Raw genomic sequence first — 24,981 nt, 5'->3', positions numbered from 1 at the left:
GATGGATCAGTAGTGCAGCAGCTGAATCTTCAGCTGATGCCTGTATTAGTTGCCTGCATCCCAGGTACTGGCTTAACCTGCTACGCCAGCCCCTGGGCCCTGAATTTAATCCAGCTCTCGTTTGTGGATAGCACGAACACAATTATTTGAGCCATCATCACTCCCAGGGTCTGCATTGGCAAGGAGCTAGAATGAAGAGCTAAAGGAGCTGGGAATCAAACCCAGACACTCCAACATGGGACCCAGGTTACCTAGAGGCATGTTAAACTATGAGGCCAAATGCCTACCCCAAAGTGTCATTTGTTAAAAGTAAGGAAGAGGGGCCGGTGCTGTGGCCTGTGGCGCTGGCATCCTAGATGGGCACCAGTTCGTTTCCCAGCTAATCCTCTGCTTATGGCCTGGGAAAGCAGCAGAGGATAGCCCAAGTGCTTGGGCTCCTTGCACCCATGTGGGAGGCCTGGAGGAAGCATGGTTCCTGGCTTCAACAGCTCAGCTTTGGCTGTTATGGCCATTTGGGGAGTGACCCAGTGGAGGGAAGACCTCTCTCTGTATCTCCCTCTCTCTGTCTGTAACTCTGCCTCTCAAATAAATAAATAAATAAAGTAAGTAAGGGAGAGACTGGCTGGGCTGGAACTGGGAGCTAGGGATGCTACCTAGGTCTTCCACATGGGTGGTAGGAAACAAATTGCTTCAACCATCACTGTTGCCTCCCTTGGTCCACATTGACAGGGGACTAGAGTCAGGAGCTGGAGCCAGGAACTGATCCCCCACACTCCAATGTGGGATGAAGGCATCTTAACTACTCGGCTTAACATCTGCTCTCAAAGTAGTATTTTTAGCAGTTAAAATACAAATTGTTAGTGTATTCAGTCTAATTTTTAAAGTTGATGGATGGCCGGCGCCGTGGCTAATTAGGCTAATCCTCCGCCTTGCGGCACCGGCACACCGGGTTCTAGTCCCGGTCGGGGTGCCGATTCTGTCCTGGTTGCCCGTCTTCCAGGCCAGCTCTCTGCTGTGGCCTGGGAGTGCAGTGGAGGATGGCCCAAGTCCTTGGGCCCTGCACCCCATGGGAGACCAGGAGAAGCACCTGGCTCCTGCTTTCGGATCAGCGTGATGTGCCGGCCGCGGCGGGCTTTGGAGGGTGAACCAACAGCAAAAGGAAGACCTTTCTCTCTGTCTCTCTCTCTCTCTCTCACTGTTCACTCTGCCTGTCAAAAAAAAGAAAAAGTTGATGGTGGGCCCGGTGCCATGCTCACTTGGTTAATCCTCCGCCTGCAGTGCCAGTATCCTATGGTAGGCACCGGCTTCTAGTCCTGGTTGCTCCTCTTCCAGTCTAGCTCTCTGCTGTGGCCCGGGAGGGCAGTGGAGGATGGCCCAAGTGCTTGGATCCCTGCACCCGCATGGGAGACCAAGAAGAAGCACCTGGCTCCTGGCTTTGGATCTGCGCAGCGCCAGCCATGGCGGCCAGTTGGGGAGACCCTTCTCTCTGTCTCTCTCACTGTCTATAACTCTACCTGTCAAATAAAAAAAAAAAAAAGTTGATGGTAGCAGCTGGTGCTGTGGCATAATAGGCTAAGCCTCTGCTTGTGGCACCAGCAAGCCAGTATGGCTGGACCACATGATCTTGAAAAATGATGGAAGAGGTATACAATCAATTTGCCTCTTAAATACTTAAATATAAATCTTTTTTAAAAAGTTTATTTTAAGACATTGAATTTTTACTTCATAAGAGACTATTTTGTTGAGCTATAACAACTAAATCTAACATTTGGAAGTAAAAGTGTCTTGCTAGGCATAGTACCTTTGGCTTTTTTTTTTTAATATTTATTTATTTGGAAGATAGAGTGACTTTGGGGGAGGGAGGAGTTTGAGATCTCCCATCCACTGGTTCACTTCCTAAATGGCCACAACAGCCAGGTCTGGGTCAGGCTGAAGCTAAGAGCCAGGAGCTCCATCCTGTCTCCCACATTGGTGGCAGGGTAGGTGGCAGGAGCCCAAGTATTTGGGCCATCTTCTACTGCCTTCTCAGGTGCTTTAGCAGGGAGCTGGATCAGAAGTTGAGCAGCCTGGACCCAAACCAACACTCAGTATGGGATGCCTGCATCAGCAGCTTAACCCCCCCTTGACACAACACTGAGCCCAGCATATAAAGCTTTCCGCTAAATAATTGAGTATATAAGCTTTTTAGTTTCTTGAAGTATGTCTTAAAATGAACTGTTTAAGGTCTGGTGCTGTGGCGAAGTAGGTTAATCCTCCACCTGAGGTGCTGGCATCCCATATGGGTGCCAGGTCCTAGTCCTGGCTGCTTCTCCTCAGATCCAGCTCTCTGCTTACGGCATGAGAAATCAGTGGAAAATGGCCCAAGTTCTTGGGCCCCTGTACCCACCTGGGAGACCCAGAAGAATCTCCTGGCTTCTGATCGGCCCAGCTCCAGCCGCTGTGGCCATTTGTGGAGTGAACCAGTGGATAGAAGACCTTTCTCTCTGTCTCCCTCTCACTGTCTACAACTCTACCTTTCATTTAAATTAATAAAATCTTTTAAAAAAACAACTGTTTGTAAAAATGATTCTTCTTTTAAGGGAAAAAATCAAAAATTCGCACGCTTCTGTCTTATAGATATAAAACAGATGGAAAAGAAAAGGAGGCAGTCCTTGAAGAAGAAGATGACCTCTGGGTCAGAATTCGACATCGGCATATAGCAGTTGTGTTAGAGTATGTGGAACCCATTTTAATTTTATTCTGTATGTTTTAGATGCTAAATAAGTGGTAGTATATTTTGAAACCTTAAAATAGTCTTTAAAGAATTACACCTTAGAAGTTTTAAAAATTCTCTCACAATTTTACAGAGAAATTCCCAAGCTTATGAAGGAAATTTCATCAACAAAGAAAGCAACAGAAGGAAAGGTAAGAATCTTACTTAACTTTTAGAATAATGGTAAAGGTGAATTTAAAGTTTAAAATTTTTATTTTACTTAGCTTTCCATTTTGGAAAAGTTCTAAAAACATACACAGAAGTGGAGAAAACAAACTTCCATATGCCCATTAATTTTGTTTCAGTAGTTGACACCATTTTGTCTGTCTTGTTTCATTAAAGTTTATTTTTAAATGGCCATTTAGGCAATTTTATCAGTGCACTGTTGAGATTTTCATTTTGAGGTGTAATTTATATCAGTAAAGTGCACAAGTCTTAAATGTTTGATGGATAACTTTATTATGTGTGAAACCACTACCTAAAATCAAGATATACAACATTTCCATCATTCCAGAAAGTTCCCTCCTGCTGTTTCCCAATCAGTAGTAGTACCCTGCCAGAGGGAAACTTTTCTATCACCATAGATTAGTTTTGCCTATTCTTGACCTTCATATAAATGGAATCATATAGTATGTGATTTATTTATTTATTTATTTATTTTTACTTAAAATTTAAGGCAGAGTTACAAAGAGAGAAGTCTTCCACCCACAGATTCACACCCAAAATGGCCTCTGCAGCTGGGGCTGGGGCAGGCCAGGCTGAAGCCAGAAGCCCAGAGCTTTTTCCAGGTCTCCCACCTGGGTGCAGGAGCCTAAGCACTTGGGCAATCCTCCACTGCTTTCCCAAGCTCATTGGAAGGGACCTGGGACCCCAGCACTGTGTCATAGTGGGTAAAACCACTGCCTGCAGTGCTGGCATCCCATATGGGTGCTGGTTTGGGTCCCAGCTGTTCCACTTCCAATCTAGCTCTCTGCTATGGTCTGGGAAAGCAGTGGAGGATGGCCCAAGTGCTTGGGTCCCTGCACCCATGTGTGAGATCCAGAAGGAGCTCCTGGCTCCTGGCCTTGGATCAGCACAGCTCCAGTTGATGCAGCCATTGGGGAGTGAACCATCAAATGGAAGACCTCTCTCTCTCTCTCTGCCTCTGGCTCTGGCTCTGCCTCTCTGTAACTCTGCCTTTCAAATAAATAAATAAATCTTTAAAAAAAAATCAGAAGTGGAGCAGCCAGGTCTCAAGCCAGCACCCATGTGGGATGTCTGGCTTCTTTCACTTAGAATTACATTTTTGAGACATCATTTTATATATTTCAGTAGTTCAGTTTTTTTATTTGTGTATATTAGTAATACCGTTTTATAAATAGGCAGTTATTTGTTATTTAACAATAGGGATCTACTTTGAGAAATGTGTCACTAGGTGGTTTATTTTTCATTTGTTTGAAAGGCAGAGGGACAGACAGAGAGATAGAGAAACAGAAAGAAAGAAATCTTATGCTACTGATTGACTTCCCAAATGCCTGCAACATCTAGAACTAGGCTAGGACAAAGCCAGGAGCCAGGTTCTCAGTCCTGGCCCCCCCACATGGGTGGCAGGGACACAAGTACTTGAGCCATTACCTGCCGCCTCCCATTTAGCAGGAAGCTGAAATTGGAAGTAGAGCCAGACTATTAAATGCAGGTACTCTGATATGGGAAATGGGTGTCCCAAGCTGTGTCTTCTCTGTTACACCAAACACTCACACCTTTACTGATCTTTTTGTTCTACATTTTCTGTCAGTTACTGAGAGTGTTATATTAAAAACTGTGATTATGACTGAATTTTTCTCTTCAGTTCTTTAACTTGTTGAAGCTAAATTAGTTGATGAAGCTATGTTAATTAGGTCATTATACATTTAATATAGTTATCTTTCTATTGAGTTTATACTTTTATTATCGTAAAAATCTATCATTTGCAGTATTTCTTGTTTTAAAGTTATTGTTTGATATTACTTTCTTTTGACTGTTGTTTGCATAGTGTACTTTTTGCCAACATTTACCTGTGTCTTTCTGCTTAAAGTTCATTTATTAGAGTTTGCAGTTGAGTTTCATTTTTTTATTCAGTCCAAAAGTTTTGAATGGAATTCTGTAGACTGTAGATGTAATTCATATAATTATTGATATAGCTAAGGATATATCTAGTATCCTGTTTCTATTTATCTATTCTTTTCTGACTCCTTTATTGGGTTTTTTTTGGTGTATACTATTCCCACCTTCAGTTATTATGTGGTATTTAATAATAAATCTCTTATCACAATCCACCTTACAGTATATATTTGCCATGCCCTGAGTAATTTAGAAAAGTCATAATTCATTTCCATTTATCCCCTTCATTTGTGCTATTATCTCATGTATTGCAAACTCAAGATGTTTTTGCTTTAAATATTCAGTAGAATTTTGTTTTACCCACATATTTATCCAGTCAGGTACTATTTATTCCTTATGATTTTCATTTTATATACCTGGGTTGGATTGAAGAATTCACTCAACTTTTTTTTTTTTTTAATGAAGACAGCTTTGTTTTGCAAGTTTTTCAGGATACTTCTGAATTTAAAACTCAAGATGGGCAATATTTATTTTTTCTTTCACAAATTTAAAACTTTCAGTACATCACCTCTGGCTAACCATAATTTCTGGTAAAGTCAGCAGTCATGTATTACCATTTTCTTGAAGATAAAATGTCCTTATTGATAAAAATATCTTTGAATTTTAACAATTTGACTATGATATGCCTTAATATAGTGTGGGTTTCTTGATATTTATCACCTTGGGGTTTGCAGAATATCTCAAATCACTGGGTTAATAATTTTCATCACATTTGTAAAAATCTTGACCATCATTTTCTTTTAAAAAGAAAGATTTGTTTATTTTACTTGAAAGTCACAGTTACACACACAAAGAGGAGAGGCAGAGAGAGAGAGAGGAGAGGCAGAGAGAGAGAGAGGAGAGGCAGAGAGAGAGAGGTCTTCCATCCGCTAGTTCTCTCCCCAAATGGCTGCAACGGCCAGAGCTGCACCTTTCCGAAGCCAGGAGCCAGGAGCTTCTTCCAGGTCTCCCACAAGGGTGCAGGGGCCTAATGACTTGGGCCGTCTTCTACTGCTTTCCCAGGCCACAGCAGAGAGCTGGATAGGAAGTGGAGCAGCTGGGACTAGAACTGGTGCCCATATGGGATGCCGACACTGTAGGGAGCGGCTTTACCCGCTACACCACAGTGCCAGCCCCCTGACATTTTCATTTAGTCCTGTTCTCTCTTCTCCTTCTGGGACCCAGTCACGTGTATTTTAGATGTTTTGAACTTTATCTCTTGCATTGTTTTCTTTTTTGTTTTTCCCCAATTGTACCTGTTTTGTTTGAATATTTTCCATTAGCCTGACTTTAAGTCCCCTACATATGTCTTTTTTATTTATTTATTTTAGAGGCCAATGCTGTGGTTTAGCCAGTACAGCTGCCACCTCTGGCACTGGCATCCCATATGAGAGTAAGTTCCATTCCTGGCTGCTCCACTTCCCATCCAGATCCCTGCTAATGGGAAAGCAGCAGCAGATGACCCAAGTGCTTGGGACCCTGCACCCATGTGGGAGACATGAAGTAAAGCTTCTGGCTCCAGGCTACTGATCAACCCAGCTCCGGCTGTTGCGGCCATTTGGAGAGTGAACCCGTGAATGGAAGAGCTCTTTCCATCTCTTACTCTCTCTGTAACTGTGACTTTCAAATAAGTAAATAATTCTTAAAAAAAAAAAAAAAGAAGAAGAAGAAAAGATTTATTTTATTTATTCAAAAGATTTACAGAGAGAGAGAGGGAGAGACAGAGAAAGATCTTTCATCCACTGGTTCACTACCCAAATGGCTCATTAGCATGGATCTGGATCAAAGTGATATAGCCGGGACTCAAACCAGTGTCCATATGGGTTGCCTACATTACAGGTGGCAGCTTTACCTGTTACACCACAACCCAGGCCCCTGCTTCTGTCTTTCGTTCTGTTCGGTTTCCTGTTAAACTCATTCATTGTATTCTTTTTAAAATTGAAATATAAAGTAAAATTCACCCATTATAGTACATAGTTCTTAGAGTAGTTATATATGCTGTATATGTAGTCTGTAGTTCTATGACAAATGAATATTCTAATAACTACCACCACATTCAAGATATAGAACACTTCCATCACCCTCCAACATTTTCTTGTGTCCCTTTGCAAACATCAGCCAGCAGTTCTTCCCCTAGAAACTACTAATCTATTTTCTATCCCTATAGTTTTGACTTTTCCAGAATGTCCTATAAATAGAATAATACAATCTGCCTTTTTAATTTTGCATGATGCATTTAAGATTCATCCATGCTGCCTATAACAATAGTTTCGTTACTTTTTATTGATAAATAATATTCAATTGTATGGATGTACTATGTATGGTTTATTTATTCATCAGTTAAAGAACATTTTAGGTTTTTCAAGTTCTTGGCAATTATGAATGAAATCACTTTAAACATTCAGACTTTTCATGTCAGACACTCCCATCTGTGAACAGACTTTTTCATTTACTTGGATGAATACTTAAGCATGAGATTATTTAAACATATATGTGATGAGCTTTTAAGATTGAAGTTTATCATATATGTTTAAGCTAAAAGAAACTTCCAAATGTTTCCAAAGTGGATGTGCCATTTTACAATACCACCAGCAATGTGTGAAAGTTATTTGTTCTGTTTTTTAATTTAAAGTCTTATATTTCCAGGACATTAAGATTTATTTTCCCCAAAGAAACTTTTTATTTAATAAATACAAATTTTATAAGTACAACTTTAGGAATACACTTATTCTTCCCACCATATCCACCCTCCCACCCAGACTCCTACCCCTCTACCTTCTTCTCCCCTTCTCAGTCCCATTCTCCATTAAGTTTCATTTTCAGTTAATTTTGGTTTATTTTGGTTTTTGTTTTGTTTTGTTTTTTAAAGATTTATTTATTTATTTGAAAGCCAGAGTGACAGAGACAGAGAGAGAGAGAGGTCTTCTATCCAGTGGTTCACTCCCAAGATGGCCACAATGGCTGGAGCTGTGCTGATCCAAAGCCAGGAGCCAGGAGCTTCTTCCAGGTCTTCCATGTGGGTTCAGGGCCCTAAGGACTTGGGCCATCTTCCACACTTTCCCAGGCCATAGCAGAGAGCTGGGTTGGAAGTGGAGCAACCGGGACTTGAACCGTCGCCCATATGGGATACCAGCACTACAGGCGGTGGCTTTACCTGCTACACCACAGTGCCAGCCCCATTTTTAATTAACTTTGTACACAGAAGACCAACTCTGTACTAAGTAAAGATTTCAACAATTTGCACACACACATACACAAAACTGTTTGAGAGCAGGTTTTACAGTTAACTCTCATAATACAACTCATTGACGACAGAGGTCCTGCATGGGAAGTTAATGCACTGTGACTCCTGTTGTTAATTTAACAATTAACACTCTTATGTATGACTTCAGTGACTGCCCGAGGCTCTGTTGGACCATTTGGTCACCTGACTTCTAGTAAGCCAGGCTGGGCTTAGGAAGATGGTACCACTTTAGTAACATTCCCTCCTTTTGTTTTTCATAAAGCAAGTGTTGGATTATATCAGCCCCAAAAGTCCAGGAAGGGTAGAGGGACGATGATCTGTTTTTAGAGCTACTTCCTGCTGATATAGGGCAACGGGATACTCTCTGCTGTTATGTGGTGATGTCTCAAGGCTGTGTATCCTGGGGGTGGGGGAGCCGAGTGTAACCCTGTAGCATCATTTGGTTGACCACCTGGTTGGTGAAGGCCTTGGTTCATTCCATTATCACCTGCTGTAAACACTTAAACAGACATGGTAGTATAAAGACAGGGTGAGAATAGCAACCAATGGTTCTGGTAGTGGCATTAACCAAATAATGAGAGGATTTCATAGAGAGGAAATGATGGGGGGTGTCTCTGGACCCTTGTAAAGACTGTTTGATGGACATGGTTTAAAGCTGATCCCAACCAAGACCAGGAGAAAAGCCACTCATCTTTTTCAGGTAGGGGGTTTGTCTGTAGAGAAATTCTGAACACTCATACAACATTAAGTGGGGGAGAAGGACCATCAATACATACAAGTTGGGAGTAGAGCCATTATGTAAGAGTAGAGGCTATGATTACAAAGAAATGAGGCCTCAGATGGACTAGATAGGGTCTAGAACAAAAGACAGCATCATTATTAGAGAACCTAAGAGAACTGCTGTCTAACCTATGACTAAGTTTTCTGATTGAGAGGCCAATAGAAATGGAAGAAGGAGCCTGATGATAATCAGTTGCGCTTTAAGGCCTTGTCAGTTACGAGGCCCAGACTTATCTCTTCACATGGGGTACATCTTAAGGGAAGTGTGAACCTCCTTGGGGTAGGCACCCTGCTGACTTTCATTACCTTGCTGGCCTGGGAGGTGAGTTGGCCAGGTAAAGGCAGGTGGCATCTCTTACAGGAAATTTGCAGTTCTGCCTTCAGTGTTGCTGACCCTACTTGGTCATCTCCTCAGCAGCGGTGGTTACTTTGGAAGCTGGGCCAAGTGAAGGGCTTTTCAGCTTAGAGCCAGCAAGATCTGTGGCTCTAACCTGGGCATCCTTTGACTGCAGGGCAGTTCCATTTCTGGTGACCCAACTCTTGGCTAGCAGAGCTGTCAGGGCTCTTCATAAGCTAACTTCTGCTGAAGACCTGGCTTTTCACATTGAAAGCCACTGCAGTGGACTGGCCTATTGGGTCTCTTTGAGGGCAGATCACAGAGCCTGCTTTAATAGGCCTGCCACCTATCTTTACATGGCTTCTGATGCCTGGCTTTCCTTTCTCCTGGTTTTTGTTAAAGCAGACCAGAGGATGCAGGTCAAGGAGGCGCTCCAGTCCCATCTCTAATCTTCAGGGGCCTCAACTTGAAGTCTGTAGTCACAGGCCTGTTCTGATAGTGGTTTTTCCTAAGGTAGACAATGCCCTTGAGTAAAACTATGTCTTCACTTTAAAACTTTCTCTCCCTTTGGTCCGAAAGGGAGGTTTTGCCTGTTTACTGTGCCCATGGTGAAGTAAATCTAGCTGTGAAATTATAATTTAAGCTCTCACTTTGGCTATGCTATTACAGAAAATGTTAGTCATCCCTTTTATAAGGTCCAGAGGTCAAATTGTACATCCTAGAGAGTCCTTCAGAATAGAATTAGTTTCCTACCTTGAAGAGAATAGAGAAATGAGAGAAGAAGTCCGGCTTAGAATAGAGAAATGAGGAAGCCACTTCCATATCACTTACTGACAATAGCAATATCAAATGAAAACTTGGCAAGCAATTTCAACTATTAAATAACAACTTAGGAAAACATTTACCAGAAGGTCTAATGCCTTCTATAAATTTTAAGAATACATGTATTTGGGAACATCTCTTAAATATCTAACATGTGTAGCTTGTTTAACCAGCAAACTCAAGCACAAACATATAAAAACGTTTTTCATTTCTTTCTACCAACAGATTTAAAACGTCTGATACAGAGATTCAGGTCACATAAGTCAAAATGTATCTGATTAATTTAGCCATTTAAATTTATGAGCAATCTTTTATCTATAAGCCAATTAAAGCAGAGTTCTTAATAAATTTTTCCATGTAGACATATAATTTGTATACATGTATAACATAACATAGAAGATAGAATAATAAAACAATTTCAGTAATAGCTTGTTTTTTTATTTATTTATTTATTTATTTTTTGACAGAGTTAGACAGTGAGAGAGAGAGAGACAGAGAGAAAGGTCTTCCTTTTTCCATTGGTTCACCCCCCAAGTGGCTGCTACAGCGCTGCGCCAATCCGAAGCCAGGAGCCAGATGCTTCTTCCTGGTCTCCCATTCGAGTGCAGAGCCCAAGGATCTGGGCCATCCTCCACTGCACTCCCGGGCCACAGCAGAGAGCTGGCCTGGAAGAGGGGCAACCGGGACAGAATCTGGCGCCCCGACCGGGACTAGAACCCGGGGTGCCAGCGCCACAGGCGGAGGATTAGCCCTAGTGAGCCACGGCACTGACCGGTAATAGCTTCTTAAAATCTTTAACTGTTTTTTAAAATTACCAATTAATTCAAATTACTTTCTGCTCTTAGTAACCTGAATTAACCATACTTTCTCTCAGTTGGAAACTGTAGTACATTATTGGCTTCATCTGTTTACAGATTCATCCCAAAGTACTAAATACAATCGAAGTGGCTGGAAAAAGTCCATTGGAACCTATACAGAACTGTGGATGACAAAAGACTTTAAATAGACATGTTTAAAATTATAAATTCATTAACCAACAAGCACTTGTTTACTTCACACAGTATTTTCGAAAGCACTTATAGGATTTTACAGAACATTTAACCCTTTTAGGCCTCTGGGCCTTTCTCATTACGATAGCCATCACAAGATCATTAGATTTTTTTAACTTTCAGACATTTGTATCAGTAGCATTTTATATTATCAAAACTTAAAATTTAGCACCACTTCACATCTTGACAGTACTTATGATATAATCCAAATAGCCTGATTAGTTGGTATCTCTACAAGATGAGAGACATATATCCTTAGATATTTCCAGGGGCCCAACTGGATATATCAAAGTCCAAATAATTCGGAATTTTGACTTTTTTTCTTTTTGGAATGCCTGTTGAGGATGCCAAGAAGGCTTAAAATACCTGGTTGAAATAAGATCCCTAAACATCATGACATAATATAGACCAGATCTGATCATCGTTACAAGGTGATTACTCAAATGTTTTAGAATAAGCAGGTTCAAACAAATCGTAACTCTTAAAAAACTCAGCTGCTTTTAAACAATTAGAACCTAACAGAGACATTAAGAGAACAAAATAGATTACTTTGACTCATTGCTTTAACAGAGGATCAGATTCTAATTCCATGTCAAAGAGAAATAGATTAATAATAGCTTTTGTATCCAAAAATTTCTTTTATAACCTTCTGTGACTTCCACACACCCTATTCCACTTACTTGAAATGTTTTATCATTTCCATTCCAGTATAGAGTAAACTAGCCATCAGGATAAAGTAATTCTTACAAACCATGTCCTTTATTCAAAAAACTCTTTCCTTCTTAACCTTCCTTACCAAGAACATTCTTTCATTCTTAACCTTCCTTGATTTACATTTTTAAATAACTTGTTAAAAATCTCCAAATTAAAAAAACATTTTTAAATAAGATAACATCCACTCTGCCACAAGGACCACACAAAGGATCTGTGCAGTCCTCAGTGTAAGCTCAGATTCCCCAGCAATGTCCCTCACCTGGTAACCAGGGAGTGTGTGGAGCCTCTCAAATGACTGCCCAAAGTCCCAGCCACATCGTTAGTCCTCCCACACAGCCTCAGTTTTTTTTCACAGCCCCTGCACACAAGCCTCCCACAGTCACAAGCTCCCAGGCCCCTGTTAGTCTCTCCACCAGACTCATGCATCTCCATTTTGCTGGTTTCTGGGCACTGACACAAGCTGGCACAGCTATTATGTATGTCCAAAATGGCACCCGCTCTATCAGCTTGTTACAGGACATCATTGTAAAGTTATCAGGGAGAGAGAAATGTGTCCCTCCTTTTTTTTTCTCCTCTAGTTTGGCAGATACACTATCCCCGATGGGGCTCCAGGCCGGGTTCCCGCTAGGCTCTTCCTGGAGCTTTAGTGCCAGTGTGTCTTGGGCTGCTGTGGTCTGGTCTCACCTCACTTTCCAATACTGGTGAGGAGGCTCTTGGCTGCCGGGGTCCTTACTTGTGGGCATCTACACCCTCCACATAGGTCCACCGTGTGCCTCTAATTTGTGTAGGGTTTCCTCTGCCGATTTCTCCCAGCTTTTCCCTGAGACTGTACTCCACTTTTTTTAAAGTATCTTTTAGACTAGAGCAGTAAGCTCCCTCCCTACTCCACCATCTTGGAAGCCCTGATATTTAGATTTTAAAAAGTAAATCCTAATTCTCTGCTAGTCTTCCATTTTTTGATCCATTGTAGTTCATCATTTTCTCTGTTTTCTTTAATGTAAATGCTGGGGATCTTCAGAAAGTTCAATGAAAGTTGGTACAATGAAAAAAAATGCATGCATTTCAAAATTTATTTGCATGAAAGTTACTTACCCTTTAATTATTTTTCCATGAAATTTTTTTTATTTAAAGATTTATTTATTTGAAAGGCAGAGTTACAGAGGGAGAGGGAGAGACAGAAGAGATCTTCCATCCACTGGTTCACACCCCAGATGTCTGCAATGGTCAGTGCTGAGCCAGGCCAAAGCCAGGAGCCAAGAGCTTCATCCGGGTCTCCTACATGGGTACAGGGGCCTAAGCACTTGAGCCATCTTTCACTGCAATTCCCAGGCTGTTAGTAGGAATGCTGGATTGGAAGTGGACCAGTCGGGACACAAGAGATACCAGCTTCACAGGTGCAGCCTTCCCTACTCAGTATGCTACAACACTGGCCCCTCCATCAAGTTTTTGAAGAGCCTTCCTATGTTATTTTGAAATTCTTTTCTTGGGTCTGCTTTTTTTCACTATTTTATCACTTGAGTAAATTTAACTAGATTTGGTAATAGTTAAAATTCTAGGATTTGAAAGTTGTAAAATAGAGTAATGGAATCAAACTTAAAATATATTTGATTTTTCCTAGACATCACTAAGTGCTCTTACCCAACTGATGAAAAAGATGCCCCATTTCCGTAAACAGATTACTAAGGTAAGCACTATTGTAGAGACGCCTTATTGATTTTAATTTATTGGTTTATCCAGTCTAGTAGTTATATTTAGCAGTGGGTTTTATGGAACACTTAGTGTTAGTTATGCTCTAAAACCTTACTCTAGGTTTCACAGATATCCTGAATGAGATTCCCAATGTAAGTTCTTTACATAATCATCTTTTAAAAAAAGATTTATTTTATTTTTGAAAGGCACAGTGAAGAGAGATAAAGAGATTGCCCATCCCCTGGTTTACTTCTCAAATGTCCACAACAGGTAGCACTGTGCCAGGCCAAAGCCAGAAGCCTGGAGCCATATCTGATCTTCCGTGTGGGTGACAGGGGCCCAAGTACTTGTGCCATCTTCCACTGCTTTCCCAGGGACATCGGCAGGGAGCTGGGTCAAAAGCAAAGTAGCAGGGACTCAAACCAAAGCTCCAGTATGGGATGCCAGCATTACAGGCAACGGCTTAACCCACTGCACCACAACACCAACCTCTGCCTATGTTATCTAGATTTATCAGAATCCAGCTTAAACTTTTTATATCTTTTCAAAACAAATAAATTTAGTATTTATTCACCTCATAATAAAATTCAAGCCTAGATTGACCAGTGGTTGTAATTCTACATCTTTCTTTAAATTAATAGTTATATATTAGATTTAAAGGCATTTAAGCTGTGTAGCAAGGTAAATTATTATTTTTTTTGCTGTTCCAGTTCTTTTTATGAATTACCGTTAAAATAATCCTGATGCATTTTTTACAATTTACATTTATTTAAAAAGCAGAGAGACAAAAAGAGAGACAGAGGCAGGCAGGCAGAGATTTTTCCATCTGCTAGATCTCTCCCCAGATGCCTGTAACAGCCAAAGCAAGGTCAGATAAGCCAGGAGGCCAGATCTCATTCCAGGTCTGCCATGTAGGAGGCAGGGACCCAGCTGCTTGAACCATCACCTGCTGTCTCCCCAGGTATGCATTGGCAGGCAGCTGGAATCAGAGATGGAGTCGGAACTCAAACCTGGGAAGTCCAGTATGGGATGCAGGCATCCCAAGCCTGTCTTAATCCGCACCAAATGCCTACTCCCATTCTTTACTCATGTATATCGTGCTGTACCCTAGCCAAGAACTAATAATGTAAATTTAAACTCTTTCTGTAGGACATACTATATTTTCCTTACCTTAGATTACATTATTTACAAGCGTAACACAAATTCAGCATCTCCATTCTTTTAACTGTCTGTTGGATGCCATCTCACATCACTTCTTACTTCCCTTCCTGAGCTGTTCTCTCCCTTGCTCGTGTTATCTTCTTTCACCTAAGCCCACCTTTTCCCTTAGGCCAATGTCAGAAGTGTAATATTACAAATTGTACAAGTAATTAAAATGTTTCAGTTGTTGATTGATTTTTTCTGTTTTTCAGCAAGTTGTCCATCTTAACCTAGCAGAAGATTGCATGAATAAGTTCAAGCTTAACATAGAAAAGCTCTGCAAAACTGAGCAGGTATGTGCAGAGTCAGAACTATCCATTTCCTTTATAGATTTCCAGAATGAATTTTGTAATTTAAAACCTAGATTTTGGCCGGCGCCGTGGCTCAATAGGCTAATCCTCCACCTTGCGGCGCCGGCACACCGGGTTCTAGTCCCAGTCGGGGCGCCGGATTCTGTCCCGGTTGCCCCTCTTCCAGGCCAGCTCTCTGCTATGGCCAGGGAGTGCAGTGGAGGATGGCCCAGGTGCTTGGGCCCTGCACCCCATGGGAGACCAGGAAAAGCACCTGGCTCCTGGCTCCTGCCATCGGATCAGCGCGGTGCGCCGGCTGCAGCGGCGGCCATTGGAGGGTGAACCAACGGCAAAGGAAGACCTTTCTCTCTCTGTCTCTCTCTCTCACTGTCCACTCTGCCTGTCAAAAATTAAAAAAAAAAAAAAAAAAAAAACACCTAGATTTTGCTAAGTGCAGTGGTTGCTTTTCACAGAATAAAAGACTCTTTGAAGGGGACCTACCAAGGCAGTCTTAAAACATCACTGCCCAGCAACACTAAATGTTCCCTTAGAATCAGTCCTTCCTAATTTGTGTTGAAGCATTTTTGTTTGGATGGAGTGATTTAAGTTTTTGTAACTACATTTCAATGTATAATCAACATAGAAAGTATTGAGGGGGCCAGTGCTGTGGCGTAGTGGGTGAGGCTGCCGCCTGCAGTGCTGGCATCCCCTATGGGTGCCAGTTCAAGTCCCGGTTGCTCCACTTCTTATCCAGCTCTCTGCTCTGGCCTGGGAAAGCAGTAGAAGATGGTCCAGGTCTTTGGGCCCCTGCACCCGTGTGGGAGACCTGGAAGAAGCTCCTGGCTCCTGGCTTGGGATTGGCGCTGCTCCGGCCATTGCAGCCATCTGGGGAGTGAACCAGCAGATGGAAAAACTCTCCCTCTCCCTCTCCCTCTCTCCTTCTCTCCCTCTCTCCCTCTCTCCCTCTCTGCCTCTCTGCCTCTCTGCCTCTCTTTCTTTTTGTGTATAACTCTTTCAAATTAATAAATCTTTAAAAAAATTGAGATATTTTACATTCTTTTTTTATACCAAATCTTTAAAATTTAGTATTTTGCTCCTTCAGCACATTTTAATTCAAGTTGACCATATTTCAAGTGTGTAGTATGCACCTGTGGCTAGTGGCTACCATACTGGATAGCAGGTTTAGATTAATGATTTTCTTCCTTTTTTTCCCCCTTAATTGAGAGACAGAGAGAGAGAACTTCATCCCCTGGTTCACTTCCTAATTACTTGAGCCATCAGCACTGCCTCCCAGGGTCTGCATTAGAAGGAAGCTGGAATCAGGAGCTAGAGCCACATATTAAACCTGGGTACTCAGAATGGGACATAGGCATCTTAACTTCTAGGCTAAATGCCTGCCCCAACTCATTTTGTCACCTTTTGCATTTTGTACAACCAATAGTTTATAAGTGATGTTTACATTTTCCTGTGAAATATTATCAGTGTTTATTAAAACTTGACAAGACTTAATTAATAATAGGTATTTTTAACTAAACTGAATTTGAATTATAAATCACTAACCACTGACTATTTCATTTTCATTAAGGACCTGGCACTTGGAACTGATGCAGAAGGACAGAAGGTGAAAGATTCTATGCGTGTACTCCTTCCAGTTCTACTCAACAAAAATCATGATAATTGTGATAAAATAAGAGCAATCCTTCTTTATATCTTCAGTATTAATGGTAATGGAGATTTTATTTTCACTAATTCATCAAAATACCCAGCTCTAAATCACTTTTTTTAAAAAATATTTATTTATTTGAGTTACAGAGAGAGAGAGAAGGAGAGGCAGAGAGAAAGAGAGGGAGGTCTTCATCCGCTGTTCACTTCCCAATTGGCCGCAGCAGCCAGAGCTGCGCCGATCCGAAACCAGGAGCCAGGAGCTTCTTCTGGGTCTCCCACATTGGGCCATCTTCTACTGCTTTCCCAGGCCATAACACAGAACTGGATTGGAAGTGGAGCAGTAGGGACTCGAACCAGCAGCCTTTTGGGATGCTGGTACTGCAGGCAGTGGCTTTACCCGCTACGCCACAGTGCTAGCCCCTAAATCACTTTTTTTTTAAAATCACTTTTTTTTTAATATTTTTTTTTATTTTTTATTTTTTTATTTTTTGACAGGCAGAGTGGACAGTGAGAGAGAGAGACAGAGAGAAAGGTCTTCCTTTGCCGTTGGTTCACCCTCCAATGGCCGCCGCGGCCGGCGCGCTGCGGCCGGCGCACCGCGCTGATCCGATGGCAGGAGCCAGGAGCCAGGTGCTTCTCCTGGTCTCCCATGGGGTGCAGGGCCCAAGCACCTGGGCCATCCTCCACTGCACTCCCGGGCCACAGCAGAGAGCTGGCCTGGAAGAGGGGCAACCGGGACAGAATCCGGCGCCCCGACCGGGACTAGAACCCGGTGTGCCGGCACCGCTAGGCGGAGGATTAGCCTAGTGAGCTGCGGCGCCGGCCAAATCACTTTTTAATAAGTGGTTTACTATTAATCATAAAAGAGTCTTTGAAAAATCAGAAGTAGTAGCTAAAGTGGGTGAAGATAAAAAGGAAAACTTAAAATTGAGAGAAGAATAAAGGTGTTGTAATCCGACTACTATTTATTTAAAAAGCTTTTATTCATGAGTACTACCTAAAACCTAGAAGTGATTGCAGTTATACAGTTGTATACTTTTATTTTTACTTGTCCAAGGCACTACGGAAGAAAATTTGGACAGGTTGATCCAGAACGTAAAGATAGAAAATGAGAGTGACATGATTCGTAATTGGAGTTACCTTGGTGTTCCCATTGTTCCCCAAGTAAGAAATCTTGCCTTGTTTGTATACTGACAGATATGTAAGTGTGGTTAGTTGTACTAACTGTGTTTTTTTAATGTGGGAATCCAGGTGGATGGTGTTCTTAACTTCACTCTAGATTTTGATTTTTTTTTTTTTTTTTTTTTTTTTTTTTTTTTTTTGACAGGCAGAGTGGACAGTGAGAGAAAGAGACAGAGAGAAAGGTCTTCCTTTGCCGTTGGTTCACCCTCCAATGGCCGCCGCGGCCGGCGCACCGCGCTGATCCGATGGCAGGAGCCAGGAGCCAGGTGCTTTTCCTGGTCTCCCATGGGGTGCAGGGCCCAAGCACCTGGGCCATCCTCCACTGCACTCCCTGGCCACAGCAGAGGGCTGGCCTGGAAGAGGGGCAACCGGGACAGAATCCGGCGCCCCGACCGGGACTAGAACCCGGTGTGCCGGCGCCGCTAGGTGGAGGATTAGCCTAGTGAGCCGCAGCGCCAGCTAGATTTTGATTTTTGAGGATTAAAAGTTTTATTTTTTGTCTCTTTCATATGTGAATAATTTGGGTAAATACATTCTTCTAGTAATAGCTTCTGTCATAATTTTCTACATCTATTTAAAAAAAAAGATTTATTTATTTGAGAGGCAAAGTTACAGACAGAGAGACGGAGAGACAGAGAGAGATCTTCCATCCACTAGTTCATTCCCCAAATGGCCACAATGGCTGGAGCTGGGCCAGTCCAAAGCCAGGAGCCAGGAGCTTCTTCTGGGTCTCCCACACAGTTCAGGGGCCCAGGCACTTGGGCCATCTTCCCCTGTTTTCCCAGGCCATAGCAGAGAGCTGGATTGGAAGAGAGCAGCCGGAACACGAACCAGAGTCCACATGGGATGCTAGCACTGCAGGCAGAGGGTTAACCTATTAAGCCACAGTGCCGGCCCCTCCACTTTTCTCTTATGATTCATTTATAGCAATTGTCATTTTTCAGTTATATATTTCAGATTTATAATATAGCACAAAAAGTAATTATTCTCTTAAAAATTAGCCTTAAAGTCAAATTTAGAAAAACTCTTATTTAAAACCTCACTTTTCCCATCCAATTTTAATTTTTTTTTATTTGAAAGAGCATCCATCTGCTTGTTCACTCCCCAAATGCCCACAATGGCTGAGGCTGGGCCAGGCCAAAACCATAATCCAGGAACTCAATCCAGGTTTCCTGAATGGGTGGCAGAGACCCCACTACTTGAATCACTGTCTGCTGTCTTCCAGGGTGCACATTAGCAAGAAGCTGGAATTGGGAATGGAGCCAGGGCCCAAACCCAGGAACTCCAACATAAGTTGCAGGCATCCCACCTGGCATCTTAACTGCTGGGCCAGTCACCTGCTCCTTAGAATAGTTTTATTTGATTAAATATACTTTCTGATACCACTGTAAAGTTTTACATTAAAGCACAAAATACTAGTCAGTAAAGTTATGTGGCTATTCATACTAATTGCTAAATAAAATTACTGACTTCTGCTTTTTTCCTGTAATTGTATTAGTCTCCACAAGGCAAACCATTAAGAAAGGATCGGTCTGCAGAAGAAACTTTTCAACTTTCTCGGTGGACACCTTTTATCAAAGATATTATGGAGGTAAAAATCATTTAATTCTTACTTACACCTGAGTGCCCTCTCTAGAGTATCCTTTTCTTTTGTACATGTGTTTTCCTCTCAGTCTTCGCATATCTCTTGGGCAGAAATTTCCTGCAGCACGTTGAGGGCACACAGAAGACCGTATGTTGGGACAAAGGAGCAGGGGAAGCCCTGGAAGAGATGACTCCAGACAGCTCATTCCATTATCTCAAATAAGAAATAAGTAAATAAATAAATCAAAATAAACCACATAGGCTTTATGAGGAACACTGCTATGAGAGCACTTGAAAAATGCATGGGAAAACAGATTAAAAGATAAGTTTATATTGTTGCAAAACAATTTTAAATCCACACAGTTTTTTTTTTTTCATAAAATTCACTTTCCATAAGCTTTTTGAAAATCTCCTGTATATTTTTATTTATTTATTTTAAATTTTTATTTATTTGTAAGAGAGAACACGTGAGACAAATGGACAAAAAGAGAAAAAGGGCCCATCCACTTGTTCATTCCCTTAGTGCCTATAATGTCCAGGAAGGCTGAAGCTAGGAACCGGGAACTCGGTCCAGGTCTCCAACATGGGTGGCAGGAACCCAGCTACTTGAGCCATGACTGCTGCCTCCCAGGTTCCACAATTTCAGCTTCCTGCTCATGTACACCATGGGTGGCAGCAAGTGATAACTCAAGTATGTGAATCTCTGCCACTTACTTGGGAGACCCAGATTGAGTTCCTTGCTCCTGGTTTTGACCTAGACCAGCCCTGGCTGTAGCAGGCATTTGGGGAGTGAACCAGCAGATGGGATGGCAGATCTCTGCTTGTCCTTACCTCTTTCTCTCCACCTTTCAAATAAATAAGAAATTTAAAAAAAAATTTTTTTTTTTTTTTTTTTTTTTTTTTTTTGACAGGCAGAGTGGACAGTGAGAGAGAGAGACAGAGAGAAAGGTCTTCCTTTTGCCGTTGGTTCACCCTCCAATGGCCGCCGCGGCCGGCGCACCGCGCTGATCCGATGGCAGGAGCCAGGAGCCAGGTGCTTTTCCTGGTCTCCCATGGGGTGCAGGGCCCAAGCACCTGGGCCATCCTCCACTGCACTCCCTGGCCACAGCAGAGGGCTGGCCTGGAAGAGGGGCAACCGGGACAGAATCCGGCGCCCCGACCGGGACTAGAACCCGGTGTGCCGGCGCCGCAAGGCGGAGGATTAGCCTAGTGAGCCGCGGCGCCGGCCAAAAAAAATTTTAAAGATTTTATTTATTTATTTGAGAGGCAGAGTTACAGAGAGAGGTCTTCCATCTGCTGGTTCACTCCCCAAATGGCAGCAATGGCTAGCTGGAGCTGAACCAACCCAAAGCTAGGAGCCAGGAGCTTCTTCCAGGTCTCCCATGCAGGTGCAGGGGCCCAGGCACTTGGCCCATTTTCTTCTGCTTTCCCAAGCCAGAGCAGAGAGCTGGATCGGAAGTGGAGCAGCTGGAACGTGAACCAGGACCCAAATGAAATGCTGGCGCCATAGGCAGAGGTTTAACCTACTAATGCCACAGCACCCGCCCCAATGATTTTTTTTTTAAATCATAGGCTTAAACATAAGGATTTTTTCCACAGTTACTACATATAACTAGTTTCTTGTGGCTAGCATCTTTAAAGTAAGAATTGAATTTCATGAACTCTCTACCAAGGATTTGCATGAAAAATTCAGAAAATTGACATTTGGATCAGTGGAAATCTTGCAAAACAGTTTCATCCTTTCTTTTTTCTTTTTTTTTTTCTTTTTTCTTTTTTCTTTTTTTTTTTTTTGACAGAGTGGATAGTGAGAGAGACAGAGAGAAAGGTCTTCCTTTTTGCCGTTGGTTCACCCTCCAATGGCCGCCACGGCTGGTGTGCTGCGGCCGGCGCACTGCGCTGATCTGAAGGCAGGAGCCAGGTGCTTCTCCTGGTCTCCCATGGGGTGCGGGCCCAAGCACTAGGGCCATCCTCCACTGCCTTCCCGGGCCACAGCAGAGAGCTGGCCTGGAAGAGGGGCAACCGGGACAGAATCCGGCGCCCCAACTGGGACTAGAACCCGGTGCGCTGGCGCCGCTAGGTGGAGGATTAGCCTAGTGAGCCGCGGCGCCGGCCTTCATCCTTTCTTTTAATCTTATGGAAATATTCTTAGACTATTGAGTACTTGGTGCCCTCTCCTTGTGTCCAGTTGTTAGTACCATTTGTACTACCATGCTGTAAAGCATTGGTCTCCAAACTTTTTTGAAGATCTATTTATTTATTTGAAAGGCAGAGCAACAGAAAGAGAGACAGAGACAGAGATGGTTCTTCCTTTTGCTGGTCATTCCCTGAATGGTTGTAACAGCCCTGTTTGGGCCATGCCAAAACTAGGAGCCAAGGTCTCCATCCTGGTCTCCCACATGGGTAGCAGGGGCCCAAGTACTTGTACAGGCCATCCTCTTCTGCCTTCACAGGCGCATTACTGGGGAGCTGGATTGGAAGCGGAGAAGCCAGGACACTTCCCAGCATCCTGATATGGGATGCATGCATCGCAAGCAGCGGTTTAACCCACTATGACGCAATACTGGCTTCAATACTGGCTTCTTCTTTTTTTTTTTTTTTTTTTTTTGACAGGCAGAGTGGATAGTGACAGAGAGAGAGAGAGACAGAGAAAAAGGTCTTCCTTTTTGCCGTTGGTTCACCCTCCAGTGGCCACTGCAGATGGCGCACTGCGGCTGGTGTATCGCGCTGATCCAAAGCCAGGAGCCAGGTGCTTCTCCTGGTCTCCCATGGGGTGCAGGGCCCAAGCACTTGTGCCATCCTCCGCTGTACTCTTAGGCCATAGCAGAGAGCTGTCCTGGAAGGGGGCCAACCGGGACAGAATCCAGCGCCCCGACCGGGACTAGAACCCGGTATGCTGGCACCACAGGTGGAGGATTAGCCTATTGAGCCGTGGCACCGGCCAGTACTGGCTTCTCCAAACCTTTTTGATCACATACACCTAACCATAAAAAATGTGAGCATAAACCTATTTATTTATAAATTATGCATTACTATACTGAAAAAACACACGTAATCTGTGTATACCATATAACCATACACAGAAGTATATCAGAAAATTTAACCCTGAGAAAGGGAAAATTTTTAAAATAAATTAAAAGGGAAATTGCCCACATTTCACTAGATTGTCGAGGACACCCAGGCCAGGTGTGCAGAGACTGTTTAGAACCACTGTTAGGAAGAGCATAGCCTTAGGGGTCTCTCAGGACTGGGATGGTACTGAGAAATCCCTAACATTCAAGCCAAAGGTTCTGATAAGCATCTACAATCCTCCATTTGGGGAACCTCCAAGTGGAGAAAGGGTGAGTCCACAATAAATGCTGGTTTAATAAGTAAGTGAATGATTGCATTCATTTTTTAAGCAAGTAAGATTGGTGTGTTTCAAAGCAAGGGCTAATTTATTGTTTATATGTCCTTCATGTTCACTAATTGTAAATATAGTTTTTGACCTCTTTGCAAAACAAACAAAAATCCTGGAATTCACAACATTTTCTTGATAGTGTTAACTCTTTTCTTTCTTAGGATGCCATTGATAATAGATTAGATTCAAAAGAATGGCCATATTGTTCCCAGTGTCCAGCAGTGTGGAATGGCTCGGGAGCTGTAAGGTAAAATCTGTAAATAAAAGTCAGTGAAAATCACCAGTGTGATACTGGAGACTAATAATCAAATATGATATACGGGTACACTTATTTGGAAACTGTCTTTGAAGCATGTAGTCATATAAAAGATAATTTTTCTTTGTAATCTATTTTAGAAGAGTCCAGTTAAGTAATATGAAAATATACTTTATTACTTTATTATACAGAATATTTACATGAAACTAAAAACATCCCCCACCTCTTTCTTTACATAACAGAGGGCTTAATCCTTCTTGATTTTTTTTTTTTTTTGACAGGCAGAGTTAGTGAAAGAGAGAGACAGAGAGAAAGTCTTCCTTTTCCGTTGGTTCACCACCACCCCCAAATGGCCGCCGCAGCCAGCGCACTGTGCTGGTCCAAAGCCAGGAGCCAGGTGCTTCCTCCTGGTCTCCCATGCAGGTGCAGGGCCCAAGCACTTGGGCCATCCTCCACTGCACTCCCTGGTCACAGCAGAGAGCTGGCCTGGAAGAGGAGCAACCGGAACAGAATCCGGCGCCCCAACCAGGACTAGATCTTGGGGTGCTGGCGCCGCAGGCAGAGGATTAGCCTAGTGAGCCGTGGGGCCGGCCTCTTGATAATTTTTTAAAATTTGTCATCCTTTTTTTTAATTTCCTTTCCTGTTTTCATTTTTATTTGAAAGGAAGAGACAGCGAGAAAGGCAGAGAGCAATATTGCCCTATCTGGGTCACTCCCCAAATGCCTGCAACAACCAGGGCTGAGCCATGCTAAAGCCAGGAATTCCACCTGGGTCCCCCATGTGAGTGGCAGGAACCCAAGTAGTTGGGCCATTGTCTTCTGCCTGACAGGCAGCCGCATTAGCTGAAAACTGGATCTTAAGTGGAGTTGTGACTTGATCCAAGCACTCTAATAAGGAATCAAGGCATCTCAAATGGTATATTAACCACTGTCACAACACCTGCCCTGATGACTTTCCTGATGATGAAATATTTGAAATGTATAGAAAAGCTATAGGTAATATAATGCATAACCTTATATTTGATGTCCAGCTTAACACTGTAAATATAATTCAAGTTTCCTGCCTGTCACTGTGACTTTATTATTCTCCATTTCTTTCCTATCCTGAATTTGATGTTTACTATTTACCTGTGTATCTTTATACTTTTTCCACAAATATTTGTATTCCCAAACAGTGTCTTGAGTTGTGTTTTATTGAATTCTCTCTTGGTCTTTGGCTTTTAGCTGTGTCTGGGTGTAAATCTCTTTTTTTGTTTATTCTGCATAGGATTTCTTGAGTTTCTTGAATCTACAGATTAGTAGTTTTCATCAGATTATTTCTTCAAAACTTTATCTGTCCCTATCTCCTTCTGAAACATGCATTATACACACATTATAAGGTTTAACATTGTTGCATGGATCTGTTTATTTTTCTCGCATCTTTTATTCTCTCTATTCTTCAGCTTTTGTAATCAGGTTCACTGATTATTCTGACATATAAATCTGCTGTGTAGCCTATCTAGTGAATTTTCCATTTTGGTTATTATACTTTTCACACTGAGAATTTTCATTGGTTCTTTTTTTTTTCAAACTTTTATTTAGTAAATATAAATTTCCAAAGATTTCATCAGTTTGCACCCACACAGAACATAAAGTGTAAATCCATTGGTTCTTTTTTAATTTATAGTTTTCTGTTGAAATCCTGTTGGTTAACTTATTGTTAGAACATAATTTTTCTTTTTGAATATTATAACTGGTTTTTTTTTAAAGATTTATTTATTTATTTGAAGGGCAGAATTACAGAGAGGGGGAGAAAGACAGAGAGAGGTAAATCTTCCATCTGCTAATTCACTCCCCAAATGGCCTCTACAACCATGGCTGGGCCAGCTTGAAGACAGAGGCCTGGAAAACTCCATCCAGATC

The 24,981-nt window shown here is 42.3% G+C and overlaps 1 protein-coding gene across 2 annotated transcripts in view; it reads left to right on the top strand.

Moving 5' to 3' along the window:
• Positions 1-24,981, top strand: part of STXBP3 (syntaxin binding protein 3) — an 80,512-nt gene that overhangs the window by 52,222 nt on the left and 3,309 nt on the right. For both annotated transcript variants that reach the window (XM_070077963.2, XM_070077962.2), the window contains 8 exons: positions 2,617-2,712; positions 2,847-2,904; positions 13,435-13,500; positions 14,918-14,998; positions 16,581-16,719; positions 17,718-17,824; positions 19,341-19,433; positions 22,985-23,070. In XM_070077963.2, the coding sequence (XP_069934064.1) occupies positions 2,617-2,712; positions 2,847-2,904; positions 13,435-13,500; positions 14,918-14,998; positions 16,581-16,719; positions 17,718-17,824; positions 19,341-19,433; positions 22,985-23,070 (726 nt within the window). The remainder of the gene's footprint in view (positions 1-2,616; positions 2,713-2,846; positions 2,905-13,434; positions 13,501-14,917; positions 14,999-16,580; positions 16,720-17,717; positions 17,825-19,340; positions 19,434-22,984; positions 23,071-24,981) is intronic.

The sequence above is a fragment of the Oryctolagus cuniculus genome, chromosome 7 (genome assembly GCF_051225735.1).
Source record: "Oryctolagus cuniculus isolate XC-2025 breed Fujian yellow rabbit chromosome 7, ASM5122573v1, whole genome shotgun sequence".
Lineage (NCBI taxonomy): Eukaryota > Metazoa > Chordata > Mammalia > Lagomorpha > Leporidae > Oryctolagus > Oryctolagus cuniculus.
Note: the sequence above shows the minus strand (reverse complement) of the source record. Positions and strands in the feature narration are given on the sequence as shown.